The sequence below is a fragment of the Acanthochromis polyacanthus genome, chromosome 21, assembly GCF_021347895.1.
Source record: "Acanthochromis polyacanthus isolate Apoly-LR-REF ecotype Palm Island chromosome 21, KAUST_Apoly_ChrSc, whole genome shotgun sequence".
Taxonomy (NCBI): Eukaryota; Metazoa; Chordata; class Actinopteri; family Pomacentridae; genus Acanthochromis; species Acanthochromis polyacanthus.
Genome location: NC_067133.1, coordinates 23,893,416 through 23,918,906, shown reverse-complemented (window position 1 = coordinate 23,918,906; position 25,491 = coordinate 23,893,416). Strand labels below are relative to the sequence as shown.

Below are 25,491 nucleotides of genomic sequence, written 5' to 3'. Positions count from 1 at the left end.
AAACATAATCTCTGATCTCTGTATAGAGACTTTCCATCTATGATTATGCCAGACATAATATATCAGAGTCTGTACAACTCACGAACCATGTACATTTGTAGGGGTCAGATGTAATGAAATAAGCTTCAGCACCGTTGAACACAACTTTATTCTTTTCTGTCAAAAGCACAAAACACCTTCATGTTTCTCCTGTCAATGATTTCTTGACAGAATGTCTCATAGTCTTCCTGCAGACTAAAAAGAAAAAGGAACGGTTCTCTGAGATCAGCGGTCTCCTCTTCTTCCTGGTCATCACAGACATAAAGGAGTTCCACTGCCCTCACGCGTTGCTCCTTGGCCATGGTAACAACTTGGGGAAGGGAAATTTTTCCCTTGAAAGTTCTGGTCCCACACCACCGGGCTGCCGCCATGGCATCCCTGACCAAAGGATTCTCCTAAACAAAAATAAAGAAAACAGTTATTTAAGTAAAGGCTCGGAGATTGCAGAAAACACTGAAATGAGACTACCCATCTCAGGCAATATACCCCGTTTCCTGTTCCCAGTCCTGTTCTCAGCCTGATCTAGAAAGGAAACAGATTGTGGTGTCTACAGGCACAATGACAATGTTTTGATGATTAACAGAGAAATGATGACTGCTCTGTGACATGGAACCTCAACAACCTCAATGGATATGTGTGAGACAACGCTGGCTGGAACAATACCTGATGCTTCAGGGGCAGATTCCCAAAGCCTAAACTTTTTCAGGGGGACTTCAGCCACATCCTGAAATAAGTGGCGGGGATCAGTCTTTGAGCAATAGTTTCACTATATACCAATTTATCACATGACCCCTCACCTGTAATTTTTCTGCTCTCGTTGCCTTTTTCTTTGCTGCAGTCTCTCTTCTTTAGATCTTGGTGATTTAATGACAACAAACATTCACAATGAAAACATTCATGCAGGTCAGATGACAGTGAATAAAATGTGATTTAAAAGAATCTGGTTTAAAGGTGTGATACTGAGGCGTTTACAGCAGCAGAACAAGACACCACCATCTTCTAATCTGCAGCATGTTTTCCTGTGAAGAAGGAAATGTAGAAGATTAAAATATGTTTCCAAAAATAATACCTTCATCGCTACAGTCAAGCATAACATGTCACAATTTGCACAAAACCTCACTGAAATCACAACAGGCCCCCATTACAATGTACAGAGATACTGGTTAATATAATATCATGCACATTCTGTCAGGATACAGTTTTTCAATACAAAGAGTGTGTTTTAAATGCAGATAAAACATTTTATAGAGGTCATCGATATGACATACTGAGTAGTTCTTACCATCAAAACAAACACGCCACAGTTGGTGGAGCATCTTTGCAGTGTTTTAATAAAAGAATGGAAAGAAAATAGCAAATGTTAGCAAATGCAATGTAGTAATGTCTCACCTGAACATCATTCACACCAAGCTGCCTCCAAGGGCCAGGAGATGTGAGCAATGTGCTCAAAGAGGAAATAAAAGTACAATAAACCATTTTAAAGCAACACTTGGAACAAAGTTGGAAGAGGCTGGAACTTCAAATCAAACGTTTTTGTAATGGGCTTAAACAAACAAAACATATGGTTCTGTTTCCATCTGCGTAGAATAATGGAACAATAAATAAGAATAACGTAACAATTACTTCTATCCCTCACAAACACTCACTTTTGTTGTTTGTTTTTGTTTGTTTGGAACATCTTAATGCATTCAAATAAAAACAGAAGCATTTATTAAACAAACAAAGGACAAGTGGTTTAAAACAGAACTACCACTGTCCAGGAAGGATCTTGGAAGGTGTCCTAAAAACCTGACTAGATGGACTCTACTCTCATCTCTCCAGCCGCTGCCACAGAGGGGATCTAGAAAGAAAATCTCTCTAGCCTGTGGCCTCAGTATCTGTTAAATGTGTTCAAATATAACCAAACACATAAAGTTATGGAATGTTACAGAAATACTAACAAAGCTGCATTTAATATACCAAAAAATTTAAATCAGCAATGAGCAACTTTGTTGTGTAAGGTCATAATAGAGGACAATATAAATGTATTTACAGAGTATCCAGTGTCCAGGTACAAATAGGAAGCAGAACCCACTGGAGACTGGCTGCATTGTCCTGTAAAAAGATATCAATAACTGAATATGAAATGCTCAAACTCCACTACAAAAGCAAAACTTTTTAACAAATTACCAGCAGGTGATCCATGGGGTTTGTGGATGATGGTGGAAACCATGTGGCAATGACGCGGCTGTTTGCAGCAAACACGTGCTCTATTCTCTGTAACAGAGATAGATAATTGAACTATACTATCCAATCCATTTGAATTAATAGTTTTGTAAACCTTTCATTTTAGCTGAAACTCTTCTATCACACCTGACACTTTTCTCCAGCCGTTCCAGCCTGCCTGTACACGCTTCTTCACCTCTTTTCCACACTCTCCATTGCTCTGGACTGTTGACCCTAAGTACTTAAAATCCTCCACCTTCTTGATCTCTTCTCCCTGTAACCTCACTCTTCCACTTGGGTCCCTCTCATTCACACACAGATACTCCGTCTTGCTGCAGCTAACCTTCATTCCTCTCCTTTCCAGGGCAAACCTCCACGCCTCTAGCTTCTCCTCCAATTCCAGTAGATTATTCTGAATATTTTGAATCAGTCTAATTCTAAAAGGAATGGCATCGTTTAAATGTTTTGTTAAACGTCACTTTTCTAATGGGCTTGCTACTTAGCACGTGACAAAATAAATAAGTCTGACGTAAGTCTGAAACTAATGCAAGGAGATAATGCAACTGGAGATAAAATAATATCACTTCCTTCCTTGTCTGTCACAAAATAGCAAAACAGCAACGTTAAATCACGTTAAAACAGCACATTTAAACAAAAGATAAACGTGCTTACCTCCATTTTGGAAACTTCTTCTTCTCTAATACAATCTTCTTCTTCAATGGTTCAACTGCGCTATGCGGGCGGAGTTAAACGTTTAACTCCGCCCACATTTAGTTCAAGGTGGGCGGAGCTCAACGTTTAACTCCGCCCACGTTGAGGCACGCCCCGATCTGCGGGCTGCAGTCAGGGGTACTTGGTTAGGTGACGTTCCACGTCCCCAGAGCAAGTCTGTTCCACTAGGGGGCAGTGCACCCAGGTGCCTGCTCTTGTCTATTGCCCAGTGGGCATAGCACCCAACCCCAATTTCCTTCCCTGCAAGTAGTGGGCCTACTAGGCAGTGGCCCCGTGTTTCTTCTTCGGGCTGTGCCCGACTGAGTCCCACAGAACCCCAAGGTTTGGCCACCAGACTCTGACACTCTGACATGCTCGCCCCCAGGCCTGGCTCCAGGAGAAGGCCCCGGTCTCCCTCACCTGGGCGAGGTAGCGGCTTCACCTTGATGTGTTTTCATAGGTGTCTTCTGAATCACTCTTACTCTGGTCTCTAACCCAGGACCATTTTGCCTTGGGAGGACATACCAGAGGCTAATGGCCCGGACAACATAGCTCCCAGGATCACAGAGACACTCAAACCCCTCCACCACGATAAGGTGGCAATTCGACAGGAGGACAATTAAATCAGCTGTACCAAAAACAATAAGAATGCAGAACCAACATCTGGAACACATAACAGGGCAGTAAGCAAACACAAAACAATAAAATATCTGACCAAATAATCAACGAAATAAGATTATTTTTTATATTTTTTCATATTGTTTTAAATTTCTTATGCTAGAAAATACTTATTTTGCCGCAAAAATATTTAAAATAATATACATCGCAGAGGATTCAAAAGGTTCTCTAATTGTCATTGTTTTACAAACGAGAACCACAAGAGCCAGTAGCTATGACTGAACTGTTGTGTTGCAATGCACCATGGGAGTTTACCTCATTAGCTTGGTTAAGTGTTGTGTTGTTAGGACCGTGAGTGTGTAGTGTAGTGTGTTTGACTTCTTGCCACATTTTTAATGTTGCCATTGTCTGTGTGTCAAAATAAAAGGATCTGGCAGTTTGCATAGTACACAAAAGACAGATGTTTGTTCTCCAGTGTCATTCTTCAGCGCAGCTTGCAACATTAATAAAGACAGAAAAATATCTATGTCGCAAAATTCGGCGATGTCACGAAAAATCTGATACCCAATGCTATTTAAAAATCTGTGATACAGTGAGACTGCGAAAAGTGAACCGCGATATGGTGAGGGACCACCATTTCACCCAGATTTTTGTACGATTGAGTTTTTATCTTGGAATTTAAAAATAAACTGTTTATAAATGTAAAAATTGACAACAGTGATGCGTAATTGTCATGACAACACCTGCTCTATTTTCTTCATATTAGGCTGTATTGGCTGAACGAGATTGTGTTGGTGCGTTCCACTCAAGTGGATCTACATGAACTCTGCTTTATAAGATATATCTATTGCTAATTAGTACCCAAAAAAAGTTTCTACTCACCGTTTCCAGTCATTTTTTAATAATTGGCATTTTTGTGTCGGTCTTTTTTTACTGTGGCGTAGTGATATTTACACGGGCGGACTAGGATTTGCAGTACGTGCAGTGGTTTTTGGTCACGTGGACCAATAGGAGCCAAGTTCTGTTGCTGTGGTATCAGATTAAAACAACACGGCGTCGACTGTATCTACCACAGATACGAGCGAAGATGACGAAAAGAAAAGAAAGACAAGGAAACCGCCTTCAAAAGTTATTAAAAAAGGATCGAAACGATACTATATGCATCTCACAGATGTCAAGGGCGAAGACGTGCAGGACTTTACACGGAAATGGTGGGAAACTTACACAACCTGTGTTTAGGCTGTATTGGGACCACGGAAAAAGTGCCTAGAAAGTGAATTTCGCTCCACTACGCTGGATCTACGTTTTCAATTCATTTTTTCATAGACAATACCCTTCTAGATTCTGGGTTAAAAGTTCTACTCAGAATATTTGTCTGAACTTTGTCACCAGCCGGAAATGTATCTTTATGAGAATACCCAAAAAACGAAAATCTGGTGCTGCTGTTTTTGCTTGTTTTAAGTGCAATGTTAATTCTGGCAACACAAAATCTTTATCAAATGTCATAAACACATCTACCAAACATTTGAAACAAGTATTGGTGCCTTAGTGTACACATAGGTGAATTCAGAGTGAGAAATGTAGCTAATTTCTTGAAGGAAACGCTTCAACTTTGGTGATTTGCACCCAGCACAATGAAATGTATAGTAAATTTAGCTAAAAGCTTGTGTGTCATATATTAAAAATATCACAACCTACTGTGTAATGAAAGATATAAAATAAAAAATGCTCACCATGGCCATAAATGGCTGAAAATCAACCGAATTGCTACCACGCCCTCCTAAATCGGAATAATGGCAAAAATGAAATAAGACAAAACTAGAAAAGCACTCGGACAGCGCATACCTCCGCCGTGTGTGTGTGTGTGTGTGTGTGTGTGTGTGTGTGTGTGTGTGTGTGTGTGTGTGTGTGTGTGTGTGTGTGTGTGTGTGTGTGTGTGTGTGTGTGTGTGTGTGTGTGTGTGTGTGTGTGTGTGTGTGTGTGTGTGTGTGTGTGTGTGTGTGTGTGTGTGTGTGTGTGTGTGTGTGTGTGTGTGTGTGTGTGTTAACAGCATAACTCAAAAAGTCATGGACGGATTTTCACCAAATTTTTATAGGATGTCCGGAAGAGTAACAATCGATTGGCCTGGCGGCCATCTCTCAATTGTCCTTCGACCTTCAAAAAAAATCCTATATCCAGACGGTGATCCGGATCACCTCCAAAATCTAATCGATTGTTACTCTTGCTCTTCTGGACATCCTGTAAAAATTTGGTGAAAATCCATCCATGACTTTTTGAGTTATGCTGTTAACAGATAAACAGACACACACACACACACAGACGGACAGACAAACAAACTCCGGTGATTACATAACCTCCTGGCGGAGGTAAAAATAAATGCACAAAAGGTCAGTCATTCACAAGTATGGTATAAAACATTTATTCAAATACGACAGTGTCTCTGAATATGAAAATATAGATTAATACACATACAAATGCAGAAAAAATAATAAAGAAAAAGAAAAACTGTACATGGTGACATGGTGCGTATATTACTCATCAATATCACTTTCATCAAAGTCATCATCCCATACAGCTCTGTCCTCTGTTTCTTTTGAAACATTCTCGCATGCTTGGCACCGACATAAATCTGTTCAAGACAGTCTTGCAGACATACAAGAACATCTTTCAGTTTCACATTTGGTTGTCTTGCAACTACAGTGGACTACCTGCAAAACACTATCAGGGGCAGGATTTTTAGTCATCCAGATGTGCTAGCCATGTGTTCACTGTCACTTTCAGTTTGGCTTTCAGCTTGGCTTACCTCAGTGGACTCAGTAGATGTACCTGACTGTGGAGATATCTTTCGTAATAGTCTATCAGCTGACAGTGTCTCAACAAAAACAAGTTCACTGATGTTTCTCTTGGCAGGGCAGTGGAAAGTGAGCTGCGAGAAGTCACGCGTCAGCCGCCTCTTCAGTAGATCCTGCCTGAAACACAAAAAATATGGGGAAAGATGAGTATGTGTGTGCACATGCACGTGTGTGTTTACATAAACATACGCACATACCCTTTTTTGTGAGAATAAGTCAATAACAATTAACCTTGTAGTATTTACTTTTTTTGTTTACAAGAACCGTGAGAGACACATGATATTTCGGTTACCTGTATTCTGAAGCATCAAGACCCTCTTGATTCTTCACTATGTCCACGAATGTCTTTCGTAGCTTGTCCATTTGCAGCACTTCCTGGTCAACTATAATCCTTTGACGGATGACAGTCTCACAGAAGAAATTGTAGCTGTCAGTGAAGGGTGTTTCAGTTCTGAAAAACACACGCGCACACACACAAACCATGTGTAAACTGTTCCAGCCATGTCATATTTACATAATCATCCAATCAAGATTAACTAAGCTTGTCTATTCCGCCAATTTTTCCTGAATAAAATCATCAAATAGGTTTATGGAACTACAGTTAAACAAACTAAAGACCATGTTTTTTTCTCAATGCCTCATTTTGAAATGTACAATGTGTAATAAAATGTTAATGCATTGTAATAACTCACGCTTCATCTGGGGTTGCAGTACTTGTTTCCATAGGCCTTGACAAAAACTTTGTGTACTGTGCGTAACCAGTCCTGTGGCACCGCACCTCCAGGGCCACACAGTCTTTTTCTTTAATGTGCAAAAGCATGCTGCTGTCCTCCTTCAGCTCAACAGCCTTCTGCAACCGGAGAAAGTCACTGTCTAATGCAGGTTGTGTAAGTTTCCCACTGTTTCCGTGTAAAGTCCTGCACGTCTTCGCCCTGGACATCTATGAGATGCATATAGCATCTTTTCGATCCTTTTTTAGTAACTTTTGAAGGCGGTTTCCTTGTCTTTCTTTTCTTTTCGTCATCTTCGCTGATATCTGTGCTAGATACAGTGGACGCCATGTTGGGTGTTTATCTGAAACCACGGCAACAGGACTCGGCTCCTATTGGTCCATGTGACCAAAAACCGCTGCACGCACTGCAAATCCTAGTCCGCCTTTGTAAATATCACTACGCCACAGTAAAAAAAAGACCGACACAAAAACGCTAATTATTAAAAAAATGACTGGAAACAGTGAGTAGAAACTTTTTTTGGGTACTAATTAGCAATAGATATATCTTATAAAGCAGAGTTCATGTAGATCCACGTGAGTGGAATGAAATTCACTTTCTAGGCACTTTTTCCATGGTCCCAATACAGCCTATGTATGACGGACAGAGTTGAAAGTTTTTATTCATGGCTAATCTATCTGTGTTTCTTCCTCCAGGTCTCCAGTGCTGTTGTACAGTGGAGGGATGCCCAGAGCCAGTTATGGTGACCGCCACTGTTTGACTATCCAACAGGACAAAGAGCACGTGACCCTCGACTTCACATCTAGAGTGATTGATTTCTTCACTGTCCACAGCATAGAGCAAGAGAAAGGTGAGGATCTGACCAGCATTAAAGGTATGTATCCAAGGATTCATTTCAGGAGTATCAACCCTTAATCTTGCCTCTCCTTACAGAGTTTGATGACCCATCGGCTTTAGTTGTGCTGCTGGAAGAGGAACTGGTTGTAATTGACCTCCAGACCCCTGGATGGCCCTCTCTGCCCACACCCTATCTTGCTCCTCTTCACTCTTCAGCCATCACCTGCTCTTGCCACATCTCCAGCGTCCCTTCAAAACTCTGGGAGAGGCTCATCAATGCTGGCAAAGCACAGCAGGGCCGGCAGCAGATGCACAGGGTAAGATGCTCAGCTTCTAACCACTGTTGGTTGGGAATCAGGTTCATAGGACTCACTGAACAGGTGAATGGTGACGGGAGGGTCACTATAACACAAATTATTTTAAAGAAAAATTTGTATAAATATACTGGTAAACCGCTTGCCCAAGTGACTAAAAGCTCTCTTTTGTGTCTTTTGGCAAGGTAATATGAGCAATGCAGCTATTTTGTGAATTGACTGATATGTGACTACAAAGATTCAATTGCAGGAAATTCTACAGGAAATGCATCTAAGTAGCTTAACCTGAGAACACATGACGCACATTGTGTCAACTGCCAGGCTGCTTGTCCGTGCAGTTCCATGTTTTCTTTGGCTTTCAATTTACCAAATTGCTGTTTGGATGCCAATTAAATGGTAATAGGTAAAATGAAATTACCTCATTTTAAATTGATCTGATATCAAGGGCTACTTGTGTCTAAATGGATATAATTACTCATGATTGAAACTCGCATGCTGTCAGTTAAACAGGAATGTGACCATCAGCCTACTGGTAGTGTGTTAACTTTATGAGCAGGTGTACGCAGTTAAAGCTTTCCAAAAGCTTTGTCGCTTAGATCAGCTCTTTGATCTGCGGCATATTAGAATTACACGCATGCACACACATACACACACATAGCTGCTAGGTTCATAAATCATGACTCTTTGTTTATTTGTGTGATTTCAAACCAGAAGTACTAGGACTGTAACAGAGGGAACTCAAAAGACAGAGAATTTCTGTCAGAAATTTCTACCAGAAATTTTCTGTAGGTTTTTTTTTTTTTTTTTTTTTTTCTGTTGGGGTCATGAGAGAAAGGAAGGGGTGAGGAATATTTCCGTTCAATCAAGTTAGATGCAAAAGTTTCTCTTGCAGCTTTTCCACATGACGGAGTCCTGACTTGCTATCAATCTTTTTTTCTGTTTGTGTAGAGCTGGCCAATTTGTGGAGGGAAAAATCTGGCACCTCCACCTAAACAGCAAGAGCTGCTATTGACGGGGTATCTGCAAACACCAACACTTACAAACACATGCTGGTTGTATCCTGGCTTTCATTTTCATGACTTAAATCTCATGCTTTCTAATAAGTAAATTGACTAAAAGCAGCATGAAAAGGATATGATATCCTGTATTAAACTGAATCTACATGCAACCTGGGAAGTGGGAAATCCTGTGACAAATGTCAGAATGTTGTCAACTACAGACGTTTGGCAGAGCTTTCATTGGTCAGGAACCCAATAAAAAAGAAACTACTTGTGTAAAGGAAGCACAGATGTAAGAAAATCAGGAGTGAGCATTTTGATATCTCTGTTATTTTTTGAGGCAATAACAAGAAGCATTCACGGTTAAAATCAATAATGTACAAAATACTATGCTTAGACACTGAGCTAAAATGTCTTTAAATCTTGTGTGTTGCAAGGCATGAGGACGGCACTGTGCGTTTCTGGGATGCGTCAGGTGTTGCTCTGACTCCAGTGTACAAACTCAGCACAGCCAATGTCTTCCACACCGACTGTGACCCTAGCGATGACCCTCAGGACCCTGACATGCAGCAGGAGGAGGAATGGCCTCCATTCAGGAAGGTGAGAACCAAGGAGGTGAAATGATGTAAGAATAAGAGTTAGTCTTTCCGGCTGAGTTCAGACATGGGGTCTTGTTTTACAGGCTGTGGGAATAAAATCAGTCTGTCTTTTGCGTGCACACACAGTTCTGTAACGCTACATCTGTCATCTAATTTTCTCCTCTGATTGTTTTCATGTGTTTGGATTTCAGACAGGCCCACCCTATTGTTGTTAAAAACTTGACTCTGAAGGAACCAAAGTCTGATTCTGTTTTAATGGAAGCTTTCTGTGCAAAATTAACATTTAAATGAATTGATTCACAGTTGGGAAGCAGAATTTCATGTTGAGGGAGTTTGACAGAGAAGTCTGGCTTCAGTAGACGGGAAATGGAGATTGGAGATGGAACATGAAACTAAGCGCTCAATGAAAATTTAAATAAACTGGTTCTGAAGCAAGAAATGTTTCTCAGTGATGTAAGATCAGGTGATGAGGATGAGAATATATTATCTGGGATCACTAATGGATTTAAAAGAGAATCTATAATTTGGAGCAAAGCATTCAACAGAGAAAAAAATGGATTAAATTATCCATCTATACACACACACACACACACACACACACACACACACACACACACACACACACACACACACAAATATCTCTCCAAGGTCTCTTTCCCCATTTATTTCACTCTCTTCTCCCCATTTAGTCTTTAACACCCCCTCACACAGACGCACACATTTCCTCATGTATCCTGTGGTAACAGAGCTGCATGTTCAGGAATGTGGCTCTCGTAGGGGATAAAGAGCCTTTCCCTTTTTTCTGTCCTGTAATGAAAACCAGACCTATCAGCTGACTCTTTGGGTGTGTGCGTGTGCTTCTCCTACACATTGTTTTGCAAGGACACAACTCCCATATGAGAGGGATAATGTTGGAATTCCTACTATGTGTGTGACACAGATGAGACGTTCATGCACACATTTGCTTTGCATGTATGATGTGTAAGTAGGGATTGTCCTGGCATTTGGTAGAGATTAAGAATAGAAAGGCTGTGACAATACTGCTTACAAGTTTACAAGAAAAGACTGAGATTGTGAAGTCTGAGTGGGGAATAAAATTACAAATACTTTTCAGGGGTACATTTCAGTGAACAATCAACAGCTGGCACCTTGGTGTGCAAATGTGTAAATGCTGAAGAATCCTTGTTTCTGCTTTCTGGAATAAATTTGCATCTTGTGCTTTTTTTTGCAATTGTGTTTCTCTGAATTTGTTTGCACCTTCATCCTATAGCTGTTCTGAGTTTAACGGCAAGTTACTTGATATCACTGCATCATCTATTTTCTGTCTTAAAACTCTAGAGAACCACAGTGTTAAACTATGAAGAAGAGGTAAAATGAAGTAAGAAGTTAATAAACCACCAGCTCCAAATAAATTTGTCTCTTTCCTGTGTGTGCAGGTGGGCTGTTTTGACCCGTACAGTGATGACCCCAGGCTTGGCATCCAGAAGATCAGTTTGTGCAAATACAGCAACAAGCTGGTGGTAGCTGGAACCGCAGGGCAGGTAAAGATCATGCACAAGTAAATGTATTAAGTTCTGTCTCAGGTTATGTGCAGTACTGTGCAAACGTTTTGGACACCGAAAGCAAAGTAAGTAACTCCTGCAATTTAATTTATTACTTTAAACCCTAAATCAGATCAATATTTGCTTTTTTCTTTTAAAGCAACACAAATTCTCCACCATGAACTTACACACAAATTTTGATGTATTTGGCAGGTAATCTTATCCTAACATCCAGAGAATTTGAAACACTTCTTCTGTAAATTTAGGCTTTTCTAGTTTTTTCCTTCTCTTCATGTAGTCCCAGTCTGCCTCCATGATGCTAAGATGCCAAGCTCTTTGTGGGCCACCCCATCTGTGGCAGGACTCCATTTTCCTCCTGTGGCTGAAGATAGATCTCTGTGACTCTGGCTGCATGTTTGTTGTCATGTTGCAGAATGGATTTTGAATCATTCTGGTTCAAAACCATTGTCTCCCTAATGGTTTTGTGTGATAGATGAAAATCTAAGCATACAATGTGTCAAAGACTTTTGCACAGCACTATAAATACAGATATGTAGAATATGAAAGTTCTTTATTTGGATTGCATTTATGTGTTTTTTTTAAACAAAGGATGAATCTTTTGATTAGCACAGATTGCTGCCATTCAAAGCATGTTGAAAATAGGGATATGATGGTTCTTGACTTTTTCTCTCCAGGTGATTGTGCTGGGTTTGAGTGATGAGCATTCAGACCACCTGGTGGACATGTCAGTGGTTGATCTCCTGCAGGACAGGGAAGGCTTCACCTGGAAGGGCCATGACAAGCTGGAACCGCGCCTCAAACCCGCTCCCTTCCCTCCAGGCTTCCAGCCACTGGTGCTGGTTCAGTGCCTGCCTCCGGCCTCGGTAACAGCGGTGGCGCTGCATGCTGAGTGGAACCTCATCTCCTTTGGGACGAGTCATGGATTTGGCCTTTTTGACTACCACAGACGAAATGCTGTGCTGGCCAGGTTGGAACACACAATTACAGCTCACAGTTTTTGTTTTGGTTTTTTTTCATTTTTTGTGAATATGAGGCAAAGCATGGACATCTTTGAATATTAAAAATATACACAGTCCCTGCTACCTCTCCTTATCTGCTGCCTTCTGTTTCTTTTCTACTTCAGATGAGATTATATGTTTTTGCAAGCATACTAGATGTGCTCTTAGGCTTTCCTTGTGTTTTGACTACATAATGTTTCATTGGACTAGTGCCAGTATAAAACAGCATTACACTATTTGACAAGTTTACCAAATCTGATCTAAAAGGCAATACTCTGCTGCCTTTTATGTTCTCATAGATGCACCCTGCACCCAAATGATTCTTTGGCAATGGAGGGTCCCCTGTCCAGAGTGAAATCATTGAAAAAATCCCTACGACAGAGCTTTAGACGCATCCGTAAAAGCAGGGTTTCTGGAAAAAAACGCACCATCAGCACACCCACAAGCAAGGTAAGTCTGTCTCTGGCAGTTAGGTAGCCATACTGAACCCTGAAACACAACTAAACTTCTACAATTTCATTTAGCAGATGCTTTCATCCAAAGCAATGTGCATCTAAGAGTGGATACAACACAAGCAAGGATCTAGTTAGGAGAAAACAACCTGGATAAGTGCCGTAAAACAAGTTCAAGAGTCATAATAGGAATGTAGATTCTACAGACCGTAGATGTAATAGGATTCTTTTTTTAAATTAATTTCTTTATTTTACTGATTTTTATTTTTTATTTGCAGTCTTTAAAGTGCAAATAAAAAGTTCAGTGAAGAGCTGGGTTTTTAGTATTTTCTTAAAGCCTGAGAGAGAATGTGCAGATTGAATAGAGTTTGGCAACTTGTTCCACCATCAGGGAACCATAGAAGAGAAGAGTCCAGGTATTGACTAGCCCTGTTGTGATGGTTGCATCAGCTGGATCTTCGTCTGCTCGTGCTCTCCGAAAGCCTATAGACAGATTTGAGCTATCTTATACCTAGGGGGCGCAATGACCCAAAATATGAAAACGCTTTAAACATTATCTCCTCCGAAACCGTACAATATTTCGGCTTCATATTTGGACAGATTATAGTGAATATTCATCCAAGCAAAAGTTATCAAAAGAAACACAGTAACTGCTCTAGTTTTTTTTTTTTTTTAAGCTGTCAAATTTTGTCTTCACCTGAAACCATGTTTCGCTTCAATTTTAACCCCTAAACGTTCATGGATTTTGCTGAAATTTGGTACACAGGTGTAGTCTCCTGAAAATTTCAATATTCTGAAAAGAATCTGGAAAAAATTTATAGCGCCACCCAGGGAAACAAATACTGCACGAGAGAGTGTAGACCAGAATGAGAGGAGGGAGCTGTTTTCATTATACTTTTGAATGCAAGTGTTAGAGTTCTGATTTTTATGCGGGCAGAAACGGGAAGCCAGTGAAGCGATCTGAACAGCGGGGTGACATGCTGTTTTTGGCTGGTTGAAAACCAGACATACTGCTGCGTTCTCGATCATCTGTAGAGGTTTGACTGTACATGCAGGAAGGCCTGCCAGTAAGGAGTTACTGTAGTCGATCCATGATGTTTTGATTCCCGCTTGCGGCCTTTCACTGCATGTGAACTGCAACTGAATTTCCCTTTTTGGGATGAATAAAGTGATTCTATTCTATGTCTTCCCCCTACTCTTCTCCCTCCTTTCCTGTTTGTCTCCACTGCACCAATCAGTAAAGCTGAAAAAATAATAATAAATGTGTGTCACCTGTAGGTTCAAGAGGCCAATGCTGCTCTCGCAGAGCAGGAGGAAGTAGCTCCAGTACAACGAAGGATTGAGCCTCGGTCAGCAGATGACTCCTTGTCTGGAGTGGTCCGATGTCTTTGCTTTGCAGACACCTTTCTGCGTGACGGTTCGTTTACTTGTCGAGGTTATGACAAAACTTGCTAGTGCAATTATAACAATACACTTGAGTATATTTTATGGGATAAAGAGAATTAGGGTTAGAAATTGACTGAGAAGCACTAAGCAGTATAATAAGATAGTGTCTGTTATCATTTCAAAATGCTGTATCTTCTTTAGGTACACACCATGGCCCCACACTATGGGCAGGCACCAACTCAGGCAGTGTGTACACCTACGCTCTGGAGGTGCCTGGTGTCGGTTCGAGACGTGTGTGTGAGCGTGGCGGAACGAATGAGAGCAGTGTGTGTGTGGAGGCAGTGCTGGGCAAAGAAATCCAGCTGATGCATAGAGCTCCTGTGGTGTCGATCTGTGTGTTGGACGGCCGGGGGAAACCGTTACCAGACCCGTACGAAGCCTCACAGGACCTCGCCATCACGCCAGATATGACCAACGCTCACTCTGTCCTCATCGCCTCTGAGGAACAGCTGAAAGTAAAGGCTGAGTCAGGCATCAGCATCATAACATAAAAGTGAATCTCGGCTTCTAGCTGTAAATCTTACCTCTATTTGTCTGCTCTTTCCTCAGGTGTTCTCTCTCCCTAAAGTGAGCGCTAAGACCAAGTTCAAGCTGACGGCACATGAAGGCTGTCGGGTGAGGAAGGTGGCCCTAGTGGTCTTCAGCTCCACAGCTCAGGAGGACTACAGTGAACACACACTGGTCTGTCTGACCAACCTGGGAGACATGCACCTCTTTAACATACCTGGCCTCCGACCACAGGTAACTACTCGTTGTAGTAGTAGCTTGTATTGGCTTTTCAAGTATATTTATAGTAATTCTGTAGCATAATTGGTATGCTAAATAACGTGACAAACTGCATTTACTTGATGTGTCATCAGGTCCGTTATGACTGCATTCGTAAAGAAGACATCAGTGGCATTGCATCCTGTGTCTTCACCAAGAACGGGCAGGGTAAGGAGAGAATGATTCACTTCTAATGAAAGAGCCTCCAAACAGTTTGACATTTAGACACTGAAAGTCACTAGAAAATATCAATAACTACACACTCAAGTCACCAAAGGGTCTCAATACTTTTGAATTCCCTCGCAATAACTTTTTCATTTCTTCTGATCTGTTAAGCTGTATTATGATACAGTATTGTGCATTATGCAGCAGACCACAACTGGTTGTGGCCGGAGTGAATCCGCCTTCAGCGGATTTGTGTTCAGGCAGAAATCTTTACTACAGATAACAAGTGAAGCTAGTTCATCAGCTCTCTCACTGACTGAACAAGTATAACAACCTCACTGATTTTTGACTGAGATCTCAATTATTACCCTCATATTAGAAGCATAACTAAGAATTTAATATTTAAGAAACGTTGCCAGAGTCCCACATATTCTCTCTCAAGCCAATGCAGAGACACAACTGCACACTTTATGACTATTTTATTGCTAAATTCAACCACAAATGAACTCAGCCGAATGTGTGGTAAGTCAGAAAAGATGGAGGGCACATGATACGCAAATGATCAAGTCTCTGCACTCTGCTTTTGAATCGATTTTATGATCCTGTTTAAGTTTCTTAAACTTAATATGATGTTTCATCAAGACAAAGTTCAGAGAGGTTGTTCAGAACAATAATGGATTGAGTGTGTTGTTTATGTGTTCTCCACAGGGTTTTACCTGATCTCTCCTTCAGAGTACGAAAGGTTTTCTTTGTCTGCTAAGGTTCTCACTGAACCGCTCTGCTCTGTTCAACTGGACCGACCACTAGAGCCCTCACCTGCCAGGTATCACACACAATCAATAATGCAAATATGGAAAAAAAAAAGTTTTAATAGGACACCTCTTGGTTTCAGTGCAGTGATTGCAGTTAGCTGCTTTCTCTCAACCTGGCTCGAGAAAGCAGCAACACTCAACGATGTATTCGTTGACTACTACATGGAAACCCATTGTGCATGAACAGCAGATTTCAGATCAGTTTTTTTTTTTTTTTAATCTAACCTGAAGAAATCTCAATAACCTACATAACGGATATCTCTTGGTTTGAGTAGCAAGAAAAGTAATAGTATTAGATTAGGGTTGGACAATATGGATAAAAATCCTCACAATATCAAAATATATTTTGACATAATATTTTGAGGAAAATTATTTCATAAATTCTTAATATTTAAAAGAAAATCAGAAGCTGAAATGTCTGCTGTGGATAATCCAGAAACAATAATTATTGAAATGTGTACAAATGCGTTATTGATTTGCAGTGATTATCCAGGACCCAGTGTGACTCTATCACACCTTTGGTGGTCTCTAGACCCTCAGCAACAAAACCACTAAATCTACTGTTCACACTTCTTCCTTCGGGTTACAACCAGAAAAATGCTACATTTAGTGTTATTGCTTTATTATTCATCTGTCTGTTGCCAGTGTAAATGGTTTGCACTCGTCTCCACAGTGATGGTACGATGACGCAGCCGCAGGCCAACGGAACCCACAAGAACCAGATGGGTCAGGCGGAGGGTAGGTCTGAACACACATACGCACTTTCTTGTTTTCTCTACTCCCCCTCGCTTTTCTCTCCCTGCCTATTCTACATATTCATCACTCCCTTTTCTTCTTCTCTCGCTGAACCTCTTAAACCCCTGCCCAGCACCTCCTCTCCTGGCAGGAAACGGTGGTTGTTGTGGAGACAAGTCAGCCTTTCACTTGGCACTCAGTTAATAACAATTTTCCTTGCGGCCAGAATGTTTTAATGTCTCTATTTAGAAATATTGTAAGTAATAAGGCACTCACTGTCAGAAAAGTAAAATTGATTGGCTTTCTATCTGTCTAGTCAGCTACAACCTTCAAAATATTTGAGTATTCAAAAACGGATACAGTGGTCCATCGCTATATTGTGGCACGGTTGTCACTTTATTGCAGATTTTTAAATTGCATTTGGTGTTGGGGATGATTCTCTGTATTGCAGAACTTTGCGGTATAGATATTTTCCTAATTTTTATTTATTATTGTGGCGAGCTGCATTGAAGAATGGTGCTAGAGAACAGATATCTGCCTTTTATGCACTATGCAACTGCCAGATGTTTTTGTTTTGGCACAGAAACATCAGCAATACCAAACATGTGGCAGGAAGGCATCAAACGTACCATACTTTACACTCACAGTCCTAACAACATAACCCTTAACCAAACTAACTAGGCTCACCAAACCACAAAAACACAAACACTAATTAAAGCTGCAAGCAGCGATGGACGGGTCCTCGCATCCACGCTGGTCGGCGAATCCATGCACGTCCACCAGGTGGCGCTGTGACTGAGTGTGTGTCGGCCTCTGAATCACATCTGGACCAGAGTTTAATCACACGTAAAATTTCAGCCAGGTTGGAGCATGTTCAGACTAGTTATACAGCAATTCCTGCCCATCCACCACCAGGTGGCGCTGTAACTCAGAGTGTATTTCAAACAGTGGATGTGATGAGGGCTGGACTCTGATCACTCATGTAAAGTTTCAAGCTGATTTGATCATGTAGAGGCCAGTTATACAGCATTTATTGTCCCTCCAACAGGTGGCGCTGCAACTGAGAGTGTCTGTTGGCCTGTAGATGTGATCAGGATTGGATTGTGATCACACATGGAAAGTTTGAGGCAGATTGGAGCATGCAGAGAAGAGTTATACAGCAGTTGTTGTTTCATGGCGAAGCATCAAAACTCTAATGGTCGCCATGGCCACGCCATTTGGCTTCTGGTTAAACTTTTGATAACTTTTCCAAACCAAGTCCTGCTGTGTGGACTGACAAAATTTCAGGTCTCCTGGAATTATCCCCTAGGAGGTATTAACTCTCAAAAATGAGAAAAATCATCAAAAATCTCACAATTAATCCAAGATGGCCGACTTCCTGTTGGGTTTAGGACATGGCTCCAAGAGGCTTTTTTGTGCGTCCTGATGTGCTCTATAAGCCTCCCAAATTTCATGGATGTCGGTGAAACGTGCTGGGGGGGCTGTTTGTTAAAAATACTGTAGGGGGCGCTATAGCATGTGCAGTGCCGAGATGCATACAGTGTTGTTCCTTGGGTCAATGGTGATGTGTGTGGTAATTTTTGTGAGCATTGGAGTATTCCTAACCTGTCAGAAAGGGCTTTGTTTTTCATGGCGATATTTGGTTGCTACGGCAACAGCGTTGCATGAAATGTCACACCCTTCACAGTGTGGGATTGTCAAGAGGTGAAGACTCGACTGACCAATTTCCAGCATGATATCACCAAGTTTGGGGCCATTGTACCTGAAAATATAAGGCCTTAAACTTACTATTACCAACAGGTGGCGCTATGACTTCTTCAAAATTTATGAGTGTGGATGTGTTCAGACTGGACCTGGTATCCAGCATGTGAAGTCTGAGGCAGATAGGATGTTGTTCAGCTGAGATATGAATAGTTAAATTTTCATGGCGAAACATCGAAATTGGTTTGGCCGCCACAGACACGCCCTTTGATGACAAGTCACCATTTTCACTGGGATGCATCATCAATGTGTTTAGGCTGTTGTCACCGCATTTGAAGTGAATATGATCAACCGGGTAACAATAGGGCATGAAAGTGTAAAAGATGTCCATTTCCTGAAACCACAAGGTGGCGCTATGACTGTCAATGAATATCCCTATGTGGATGACATCAGGACAGGACTGTCATCATACATGTAAAGTTTCAGGCAGATTGGAGCATGTTGAGAAGAATTAGACACCAATTCCTCTTTCATGGCGAAGGATCAGTTGTTTGAGGCTCCGCCATGGCCACACCTTTTGGCTTCTGGTTGAGTTTTTGATAACTTTTCATCAGAAAGGTCTGGTGCATGTACTGGCCAAATTTCAGTTCTCTCAGACTTATCCACTAGGAGCTATAAATTTTGACAAATGTACAGCAAATTCAAGATGGCCGACTTCCTGTTGGGTTTAGGGTGTGGCTGTGATTGACTTTTTGGTGTGTCCTGATGTGGTGCATATGCCCACCAAATATTGTAGCTGTAAATAAAACATTGTGGAAGTTGGCCTAATGACCACTTTTTCAATTTTGCAGGTGGCGCTATAGAACCATTTTTTCACACATATGCACAACTCCCATAAAATATCAAATTTTTCGCCAGTCCTGATGTGCACGCCAAATTTCACGCGTTTTGGTTCATGATAAGGCCCCCAAAAAGGCAATTCATTTGCCGGGAGAAATTAATTTTGACAAATTTACAGCAAATTGAAGATGGCCGACTTCCTGTTGGGTTTAGGGCGTGGCTGTCATTGACTTTTTGGTGTGTCCTGATGTGGTGCATATGCCCACCAAATATTGTAGCTGTAAATGAAACATTGTGGAAGTTAGCCTAATGACCACTTTTCAATTTTGCAGGTGGCGCTATAGAGCCATTTTGCCACACACATGCGCAACTCCCATAAAGTATGAAATTTTTCGCCAGTCCTGATGTGCACGCCAAATTTCACGCGTTTTGGAATATGATAAGGCCGCCAAAAAGGCAATTCATTTCCCGAGGAGCGATTAAGTTTGAAAAATTTACAGCAAATTGAAGATGGCCGACTTCCTGTTGGGTTTAGGGCGTGGCTGTAATTGACTTTTTGGTGTGTCCTGATGTTGTGCATATGCCCACCAAATATTGTAGCTGTACATGAAACATTGTGGCAGTTGGCCTAATGACTACTTTTTCAACTTTGCAGGTGGCGCTATAGAGCCATTTTGCAATAAACCCTAGGGTTTCAATAGGGTCCTTGGCACCGCTGGTGCCTTGGACAGTCGGTGCCCTTGCACCGCCTGTCCTTCGCACCCTCGGTGCTCGGACCCTAAAAACACTGCAACACTAACATAAACAACAATAATGGCATTTAAACCTCCAACACCCCAAACTCCCATGGTGCATTGCAGCACAACAGTTCAGTCATAGCTACCAGCTCTGTGATCGCTAAATTATTTTAAATATTTTTGTGGTAAAATAAGCATTTTCTAGCCTAAAAATTTGAAAACAATATTAACAAACAAATCTGCAGATCCAGACAATAAGCTGCATCACTGCCAAAATCTAATCACTTGGTCCTTGTGTCATTTCTGACCTTCCCTGAAAATTTCATCCAAATGCGTTAGTCTAGTTTTGAGTAATGTTGTACGGGACACACAGATTCACAAACAAATGTACGGGCCTCACAATATCCCTCACTTATTGTGAGTAGTGTATTTTGCCCTCATATTTAAACACTAAGTTGAGCTTTACTATTTTTCTAAGACTTGTCTGTCATTTTGCCTCCTAATAAAAAGCACATTGTCACTGAAAATAGTCTATGTTCACACAAATCGATACAAAATTTGTGATATGATATAATCGTTGAAACTGGTAAGCTACGTCTCCACACTTTCACTTTTGTGTTACACCCTGAGATACGCCACACCTCAACGTGCGTCACGTCCCAACGTGTGCAAGGACCCGTTCAACGCTAATGCAGCTTTAATTAGTGTTTGTGTTTTTGTGGTTTAGTCAGCCTAGCTAGTTTGGTTAAGTGTTGTGTTGTCAGGACTGTGACTGTGAGTGTGAAGTGTAGTGTGTTTGATGACTTCTTGCCACATTTTGAATATTGTCTCAGAGTCAAAATAAAAGCATCTGCTCGTTGTATACTGTATAAAAGGCAGATATCCGTTCTCCAGCGTCTTCATCGCAGCTGGCCACAGTAATAAATATAGAAAATTATCTATACCGCAAAGTCCACAATGTAATGAAAAATCCGCGATACCAAATGCAATTTACAAATCCACGATACAGTGAGACTGTGAAAAGTGAACCATGATATGGCAGAGACCACTGTATATCATTTGGTTTGAAGTGAATCATTTTGTGTCCTCAAAGTTCTCCTGATTTGTTACATTTAAGCACCTGATGTATTGGTAACCTGAAGTTGACGTCTTAAAGATATGACAGATTGTTTTTGCAGTTTTGTTATCCAACTTAACAAAGCTGTGTTTAGTTTTATTCACTCATACATCCTCATGGAAAAGCTTTCAATTATTTGTCCAACAACTCACAACAGTATCAGTCTCCAAAATTTTGCAACACCTTCCCCCTACAACTCTGACTTCTCCCACACAGGGCAAACAGAGGAGGTTCCAAGCACCCTGTCCTCCCCCATCCTGGACACCCCGCTGGACTCCCCCCTCAGCTGTGCCGACCTCAGCCTCGACTCAACCGGAGAACTAACCGTGGAGGACGTCAGGGATTTCCTAACGTAGGTGCACACAGGATAGGTTGTTTAAATTGTATTATTAGCTTTCTAAATTTTTTTAAAGACAAGAATCGATTTAATTAGCGTATTTGTCACACAGAACTGTAGATGAGGCGGAAAACAACCTAAAGAACATCAAAGAAGAGGAAGGACGCTCACCTGGCATCCTCATCAACTGAACAGGTGAGAAACACACCGATCATTTGCTTGCTCATTGCTTTACTGTAAACTCACATTTGGTCTTGCAGTATATAAAACCCAACAGTATGCACAGATGTATGAGCTTATACTTACTCAGACACAACAGTGGGTGTATGAGAGCTACACACACACACACACACACACACACACACACACACACACACACACACACACACACACACACACACACACACACACACACACACACACACACAGAGACACCTGTTTCTAATGGAGCTGGTCCAGAGTGTGCACACTTCAAAAACTTGTTCTCCCTGAGTGCTGCATTCCAATAACAAACCCTTCTCACTGTTTACCCTCCACTCTTAATCTCTGCAAAGCCAGTGGAGCTAAAACCATTTCCATTGACTGAACACACTTTTCATGGAGTATTTTTTTCGTTATTTTTGTACAGTATTTGGACCAAATCAGAAATGAAGCAGTTGTAACATTCACTGAGGCTTCAATAGACCACTACTTTAATGCTGCCGCAGCCAACACACCCTCCTTTGTTCTTGAGGAGAAATCAGACATATACAGATGAGGTCAATTGGATTTGGCAAAAGAAATCAAAGTTTAAACTTTTATCCGTAATTACAAGAATTAATTTACAATCAGCAAAGCTATTCAGTGACGTTGCTCTCCGCTGATAAATCAGGAGATGATTGTTGATGCGATTTGGCAACACATCTGTTTCTCTCTGCTCCCCTCTAGTGGTGCCATTTAGAAATACAGATAATACACCGCAGAGACACACTGAACAAAATATCACATTTAATTTATCCATAATGAATAATAATATGCATTTTAAATATGTAATTAGTATGATAAAACCTTAATAGGTCTGGAACTTGAATTATTTTTTGTCAGTTTTTATGAGCCTAAAAAAAAAACAAAAAAGCATAAAAATCATTCTGAAGTTGATCCTTAAGTCTGAACGTAACAGACCCCAAAGATAGTCCCTTTACTTTGTCAGAGAATGTACAAGCAGCAAACCCTTATGAAACCAATACCAGACATTGTTCCATTAATTACTTTAAAATAATTGTCGTTTAATCTACTTTTGATGCCAAATTGTTTAAAAAAAAATGACACCTGATGTACCGTTTGTGAGAAGATACCAATGTGTATTTTCCTAAATCAGGTTCAAACCGGATTTGGCAAAAGCAGAAGAATCCTTAGAATTAATTATCATGTGAAAATAAGAAGCTGTGAAATGTATTAATGTAAGTAATTAAAATGTAGAAATTCTGATTCCTGCTTTATAAATGTCAATATTTAAAGGATTTCTTTACTCCTCTATGACGGTAAACTGAATATCTTTGGGATTATGGACAAAATAAGGCATTTGAGGACATCGTGTTGAGATTTGATTGACGGTTTTCACCATTTTCTGATATTTTGGATCAAACAACTAAAATAATCAGCAACTGCATCCCTAAAATATATGTATACAGTCTAAGTCTCACATTAGATTCAGAAATTTAAAGAATTGCACAATATTTAGGGTAGACCTACATTCATACAGTTCCAGTTAACATGCTGTGCTCAAGTGTCGACATAAAGATGTAATTGTTCACATTTTGTCCTGTTGAGCAAACTGCTTGGCCTGTCACACCAAAGCTTCTTGTAGCAATAGTGTTTTCCACTCATAATGTCCTCCGGGTTTTCTTCTAGTATTACAGGGAGGAGCCCAAGTGATCTCGATGGACTGGATTTCAGTGCTGGACCACAAACATCTCCCATCAGCCCACTGTGGAGCCCCCCAGTCAGCACTCTGCATTCTCCTGTTAAACGGCAGGAAAGTCTTACAACGTACACAGAAAACAATGTTAAAAACTCTGTAAGAACAAACTCTTCTTCTTCTGTAACCACTTTGGAAACATGACATTGCCTCTCACATGGTGACAGAAAGCCCAGCGAGCACAGTGTGGTGTCTGGACAGCCTCGGAGCTGATGATTCCAAACTGAAATATTTACTTGGTCATTTCTTTGCGATCATTGCTCCTCCTGCTGACTCTATGGTTACGGCGACTGTGGCTCGGCCTTCGAAGAAATATTCTACATAGGAGACTTACTGGTGATGTTGCCATGTTTTTATTTTTCTATCCGCAGTTTTGTGGCATTGGAGGCTCGATCCAAGGTTTTGAAACCAGTGCTCTGTGACCAAATGCTGGTTTTCTTGTGCACAGTAGTGGATGTGATGGATTGTTTCTGCTTAATGTACACGACAGTACTGTGAAGGAGCTGCTTTTATGAACTGATGGTATCCAGCAGTGACTGAAAGGGAGCCAGTAAGGGACAAGCACCTGAAGTACTTTGAATATTTGAGTTGTAGCATTTCTGTTTCCCCTTTGGCACCAGTGTGGGCAGTTGTATTGCTCATTGTCCTGTGTGGCACATTATAATCATCGCCAAGGTTTTAGGAAGCTCTTTAGGTATGAAGAAGAAAAGTACTGGAATAGTGAAGGTGTTTTTGTATTGCAGAGATTGAGGCTCTATTAAATATATTTTGTACAGCTTTTGGAGAAGATATTTTAATGATAAGTAGCGAGGAAAAGATTTCAGCCTGTGACTTTAAAGGAAACCAGCTAGGAAGTGTTTTTCGGACTAGAATTTTTTTTCTTAGTTTTGAAATATAATTTTCTCTTACAAGAAGGAATCAATAGGACCACAAGAAGTGAAGTTACAGCCAAGAATAACAGTTCAGTTTTAATTTTCTGCTCCGGTTTGGTAAAAATCTGTGTTTAAAGACAAGAAGTATATTCCCAGCAACCCAAAATGAAGGGGATGAAGGTAAAGAATGTGGTAAAATGGAGCTTTCACTTGAATTCTTCTTCCTCTGTATGTCATCATCTCGCACAGAAATCTTTTGAAAGGACTCAGTGAAGTGTTGCAAGGTAAGCAAGGTCAATCTGAAAGTGTAACATACTGGAGATTTCTTCTCAAGGTCTCTGAATTGGTGCATTTCAGCTACATGCAGAGATCAGTGTTTTTACCCCCCCCCCCCTTTTTATGTTGTTTTACTGTGTAAAAGCAAATACATACAATATCTATAACTGGGTTCACAGAAGACAGGTTTGTAACAGCAAGCTGACGATAGAGTAAAAATATTCAAACCAGTATTCCCTTAGCTTCTTGATCCTTGTTTACAAAAAAAGACCTCAACTAACTATTGTAGCTCAGCAGGTAGGAATCAATGCTAATGCATTTTGTTTTTTATACTTCGATAGCTCTTTTTTTTTTGGTGTTCTGGTTGACACACATGGTTAACCCTTTCATGCTACAGCTGGCACGATTTACCTTTTTAATTCCACAGTTGAGATGAATTTGTTTCTATTTTGTCATCCAGTTTCATGTGTAGGAATTTATTAATCAGGTCATTTAGCATTTTGGCTGATGAATTGTGAATGTTAATAAAATTATTTACTCTCTCTAAGAGACTTTGTCCTAAGTTTGGTTTGACTTACAGAAGCAGAGGTGACTTTTTAATTTGGATTAGAAAGCTTTGAAAACTTGACAAAATGTGATGTGAAATTTTATTTTTATATAAAACACATTAAAAAAGCATCTGCAGGTGGCATCAGGAGCATGTGCACATATTCAGATACACACGTGTGCAGGACTCAAACATACAAACAGGCATACAGTTCACCTCGCAATATATAGTAGAAACTAAATGACAGAAGTTGCAGCCATTTGTGAAT

At 40.7% G+C, this 25,491-nt stretch overlaps 1 protein-coding gene and 2 long non-coding RNA genes across 3 annotated transcripts in view; 1 reads left to right on the top strand and 2 right to left on the bottom strand.

Annotated features, from left to right (window-relative positions):
• The window catches only part of llgl1 (LLGL scribble cell polarity complex component 1), a 72,055-nt gene extending 46,832 nt beyond the window's left edge, over window positions 1–25,223 (top strand). The window contains exons 9-24 of the mRNA XM_022209357.2: window positions 7,852–8,006; window positions 8,090–8,310; window positions 9,256–9,323; window positions 9,743–9,905; window positions 11,341–11,445; window positions 12,141–12,433; window positions 12,764–12,914; window positions 14,195–14,333; window positions 14,504–14,817; window positions 14,912–15,103; window positions 15,223–15,295; window positions 16,001–16,115; window positions 16,778–16,842; window positions 21,451–21,586; window positions 21,684–21,766; window positions 23,462–25,223. Of these exons, the coding sequence (XP_022065049.1) occupies window positions 7,852–8,006; window positions 8,090–8,310; window positions 9,256–9,323; window positions 9,743–9,905; window positions 11,341–11,445; window positions 12,141–12,433; window positions 12,764–12,914; window positions 14,195–14,333; window positions 14,504–14,817; window positions 14,912–15,103; window positions 15,223–15,295; window positions 16,001–16,115; window positions 16,778–16,842; window positions 21,451–21,586; window positions 21,684–21,762 (2,269 nt within the window). The 3' untranslated portion in view covers window positions 21,763–21,766; window positions 23,462–25,223. The remainder of the gene's footprint in view (window positions 1–7,851; window positions 8,007–8,089; window positions 8,311–9,255; window positions 9,324–9,742; window positions 9,906–11,340; window positions 11,446–12,140; window positions 12,434–12,763; window positions 12,915–14,194; window positions 14,334–14,503; window positions 14,818–14,911; window positions 15,104–15,222; window positions 15,296–16,000; window positions 16,116–16,777; window positions 16,843–21,450; window positions 21,587–21,683; window positions 21,767–23,461) is intronic.
• Window positions 130–1,668, bottom strand: LOC127531614 (uncharacterized). The gene is made up of 4 exons (XR_007938746.1): window positions 1,429–1,668; window positions 1,012–1,058; window positions 837–893; window positions 130–434 (listed from the first exon to the last, which is right to left on the bottom strand). It is a non-coding gene; the product is annotated as an uncharacterized LOC127531614 (long non-coding RNA).
• LOC127531613 (uncharacterized) lies at window positions 1,696–2,907 on the bottom strand. The gene is made up of 3 exons (XR_007938745.1): window positions 2,209–2,907; window positions 2,072–2,133; window positions 1,696–1,916 (listed from the first exon to the last, which is right to left on the bottom strand). It is a non-coding gene; the product is annotated as an uncharacterized LOC127531613 (long non-coding RNA).
• Window positions 25,224–25,491: the final 268 nt, after the last annotated feature.